This window comes from Phalaenopsis equestris, unplaced genomic scaffold (assembly GCF_001263595.1).
Source record: "Phalaenopsis equestris unplaced genomic scaffold, ASM126359v1 Scaffold000357, whole genome shotgun sequence".
NCBI classification, from domain to species: Eukaryota; Viridiplantae; Streptophyta; class Magnoliopsida; order Asparagales; family Orchidaceae; genus Phalaenopsis; species Phalaenopsis equestris.
In genome coordinates, this window is record NW_018164799.1 from 95783 (window position 1) to 100211 (window position 4429).

General features: G+C 31.7%; 1 protein-coding gene across 3 annotated transcripts in view; it reads right to left on the reverse strand.

The window, feature by feature from the left end:
• Positions 1–559: 559 nt before the first annotated feature.
• Positions 560–4429, reverse strand: part of LOC110026189 — a 43871-nt gene continuing 40001 nt past the window's right edge. For all 3 annotated transcript variants that reach the window (XM_020727047.1, XM_020727048.1, XM_020727046.1), the window contains exon 16: positions 560–747. In XM_020727047.1, coding sequence (XP_020582706.1) covers position 747 — 1 coding nt within the window. In that variant the 3' untranslated portion in view covers positions 560–746. The remainder of the gene's footprint in view (positions 748–4429) is intronic.

Sequence of the window (4429 nt, forward strand, 5' to 3'; positions counted from 1 at the left end):
TAGCCAATCACACCACTAATGCCGGCCATTTAACTGCTTGTACAGCATTGGCCAATAAAAGAAAGGGAAGTTTAAGTGTATACAGCAACTTTTATATATTTACATTTCTAACACCTAAGCTTCCATATTTATATTTATAATATTTTGGTGTCATAATCCCTATGCTTGTAAAGGAATTCTTTCACTTCTAACAGGTAAGAGTGATATTTTTGATGTGTTAAGAATTTAAAAGAGGCATCGATGTATATGCAAATTTGTGAGTTAGATATGAACGTACAGGAATTGTGTTTTATGTAAGTAAATGCCCCTCAAAGAAGATGCAGTGAGCGGAATAATCAACAAAATGATGAAATCAGCTACTTGGAAAATTTTCCATTTCATCATTAATATACTAAAATCAAGTGATTGAAATGGGAATGAGATAAGATCCTGTTCTATGAACTAATAATATTACATCAAAGAAAAGCGGTGATTCCCCAAATTATATCACTTCAGTAGATGCGGTTGCATATTTGATATATTTTTAATTAAAAATTCATCAATCTATATTTGGTGATGAAATAGATAGCTCTTCTGCATATTTTGAATCAGAGGGAAATAACAAAAATGTATACAATGAAGAGTATATTAGAAAAAAATGCATTGCCAATTATCAGCTTTAGATGATCAAACCTCAACATGTTCATATAGAAAATGACAATATCCACAAGAGCATTTGCAAAAGGGAGATGCAGCCATACATCATTCCTGCAGTTCCAACAATGAAACTTAATAAATGATGTGTTCACCATATAAAAGACATGCCTAAGCAGTAAAACTAACATAAACAGAAAATAAAGTTTGGGTAGTGAAAATCAAAAGCAAATGTTTGTCATATTAAACTTACACATTGATAAACAATAAAAAAAAAAACTAAATCTTTAAATGTAACATCAAAAGCAAATAACAATCCAATTTTTTTTTTTAGATTTACATATATATATATATATATATCCACTTAATTCGTATGTATTTACATATTTAATGCCTAAACTTCAATTTTTACATATATGCCACCACATGAATGAAAATGTGTATTTCACTTTTAATAAATAAAATAGTGGTATTTTTATGTGAAGTGAACGATTTGGGTGGTATCAATGTAAAAAGTAAAATTTAGGCGTTAGATATGTAAATATATAAGAATTGTGTGGTAGGCATGTAAATGCTCCCATTTTTTCGAAATTGTTGATAACCATCAGTAATTAATTGAAGGCTCAGTAAAAAATTTAAGAGAGAAAAGAGTTGCAAAGAAGACCTAGGGTTCAGGGGAAAAGAAACATGTCAAAAATGAGAATTTTTAAAGGTACGCAGTAAAGAAAGAGAAAGAGAAGAAATAATAGAGATAAACAGGGCTGAGTAAAGAAAATGATGTCCAAAAAATTTCAGCCATATAAGAAAATAGAAAAAGGACCTTTCAAAAATTCTGAAGCTAGATGTCTATATCTCAGGTTATCTGTACAAGGTGTTGACTCCGTGAGCCTATGATTGTATTCAAAGTGTTTTCATAATCACAAACATGATATAGTTGATCTGATTTACTGCAGAATATATTACATGCGTTAGACCTATGTACGGATGACAGATTAGATTCGCTGGGCCATAATGTGTTTCAATTTCCGCGAATCTGATCCATCATCTGCACATGCATATAACGTTGTCATATTTTCTCGATGAAAGAATTATAATTAAAATGTTAGGTCTACCCAAAGAACAAAAAAACTCTAAGAAAAAACATAGCCCAAAATGTTGAAAGGCTAGCTCATGCATATACAAATTTATAGAACACAACAAATTCAGAAGAGCAAGCTAGCAAAGAGAAAAAAGTTAAGCTACAAGCATCAAGATAATTATTACTTATATACTTGTTAGTGCTTAAGATACAGATACTATTACAACAACTAACACAAAAATGAAAGCTTAAACAAAAATTAAATTTAATATACAACGAATCCAAATTAATCAGAACAAATTTTATGTCTGATAAAAAAACTACGTGAAAGTATTATATATATATATTTTTTTTCGAATTTCAAGAAATTAAAAATACTTAAAGAAATTTTGAAATACAATTCTCCTAAAATAAATCTACAATTCAAAGAAAATTTCCAAGTCAAAAAGTTCTGTTGTTTTCCCGGAACGACGCCAAAAACTTGACCAGATTCGAAATTACGCAATTATTTAAGTTCCCAAAATATGATAAAAAACTTGACCCAATTATATTTAACGACTAGTGCGAACAAATGAAATATTTGATAATATAGATTAATGACTTTCACATTAGAGGTACTACGTAAGTATATGTATCATTTCAAGTAATATAAAACTTTCTTTAAAAACCTTAGTATCGATCTCACAGAGAAGCTATGCTATAACTTTTTATGATGACTTAGAAAAGCTTCGCTCAAAAATGTAAACTTCACTCAAAATTGTAAAAGCACTTATAAGAGAATAGTGTCAAAATATTTGTAGAGGATTAAAACTAAATAAATGCTCAATTTAATTCTAAGCAGAAAGTAAGTGCAAATTTTCTAAACTAACAAGATGTAAAAAAATTCAAATGTAATAAAAAGATTTTTCCCCTTGCAAAGAGATCATAATCCATGGAGGAATTTGAATGTTTAAATATTAAAATGTTATATTGTGACAAATAACCTTCCCAGCAAAAAGAACATTAGCTAATTGAAAGTTAGTTCAGCTTGTGTAGTAGTGTTGAGTAGATTCTGACCTCTCACTTCTAGATTACTCACTGTGCCCTCACTATAGGATCAAACAGATATCCTTATTTCCAACAATAGACCAAATAGGTAAAGAATCTAACCTATCACACTAGAAAAATCAATTCTTCACCCATCAAAACTTATCTCCCTATCTATTTGTGTCAAACCGTAGATCGAGTCGGCCTCCCATCCTAAAGGTTAGTGTGGTATTTATAAGTTGCGTAAAATCATAGCCCTCCCGGGTCATTATGTTTCGCAATGAATTTTAACATCACAAGTGGTCAAGTTGTAAAGTAAATGAAAAATTGGTGAAAATACCATTACAATTTTTTGGAATAAAATAAGTTTTAAATAAAATAACTCCTCCACAAGATTACTTCTTATTGCAAGAAGAAAAAAAAGAAAACTACAAAGAATTCATGGGAATAACCAACAAAACATGATTTGTATTTAAAGTCAAGATTTAAAAATAAAAACATAAACACAAGTACAAAGTATTTATCTTAGATTTCTCCCCAAGTAAATCCTAAAATTTCTTTTAAGATATCTCCAAACTTTTCTTACACAATCAAAGACTCTCTCTTACACACACTCTTACCCCTAATAACTCACGCACCCTCTAAAAGTCTCTTTTTTTTTGACCAGCCAATGGTCCCTTTTAATAGAGCTCTACAAATAACCAAAAGTCACTTCAAGCGCCTCTTCAAATTCGTCCAAATTCATTGCACAAAAGTTAAAACCGCTTCAGACGCTATGGCGCCAATACGTGGTACTATGGCGCCTATTACGTACAAGAACTGGTGCTATTGTGCCAAAAGCTGGCGCTACGACGCCAGAGTATGTGGTGTCATTATTGCTCCATTTTGACCTCATTTCGCTGCATTTTCTTCAAAGCACCATTTCTTGTACCCGAAACAAAATACATGCAAAATATCTTCATTTAAATTGAAATATCATTAAAAATAAGCATTAAATGTTCATATAAAACAAGTAATTTTAAGGCGTATCAGTAGACTAATAAATTCCTCATGGATTGAAGCAATCACCACAGGCATGGTTTGGGAAATTCACAAAGGTAGTGGTGGATCATGGATTCACTCAGGCTCAATCGAACCACACTCTCTTCTTCCGGCATTGCTCTAGCGGCCAGATAACTATTCTTATTGTCTATGTTGACGATATTGTTCTCAAAAGTAATGATCTACCATCATTGAAGTCTCTGAAAGTCATTCTTGTTGCTTCCTTTGAAATGAAATAATTGGGATCTCTCTCGTACTTCTTAGGCATGGAAGTTGTTTGGTTATCTCAGGATATTTGCCTATCTCATCAGAAATATGTGATTGACATTTTGACAGAGAACAATCTTCTTTTGTATAAACCACTGATTTTCCCGATGGATCCCAATGAAAAATTTCTTAATATTTCCAATACAATTTCTGTAAACAAGACTCAATGCCAGCACATTGTGGAGAAACTCGTCTACCCTACCCATACACACCCCGACACATGACACACAGTTGGGATAGTCAGTTAATTCATTTATGATTTTGTCGGCACAAAAAAAGAAAGAAAGGTTGTTTGGGGGGTCGCCCGTAAGAAGCTGTCGGCAGCCGGAATTGAAATCACATCGTCCGCTTCGGAAGGACGTTTTAATTTACGTATATATCTAT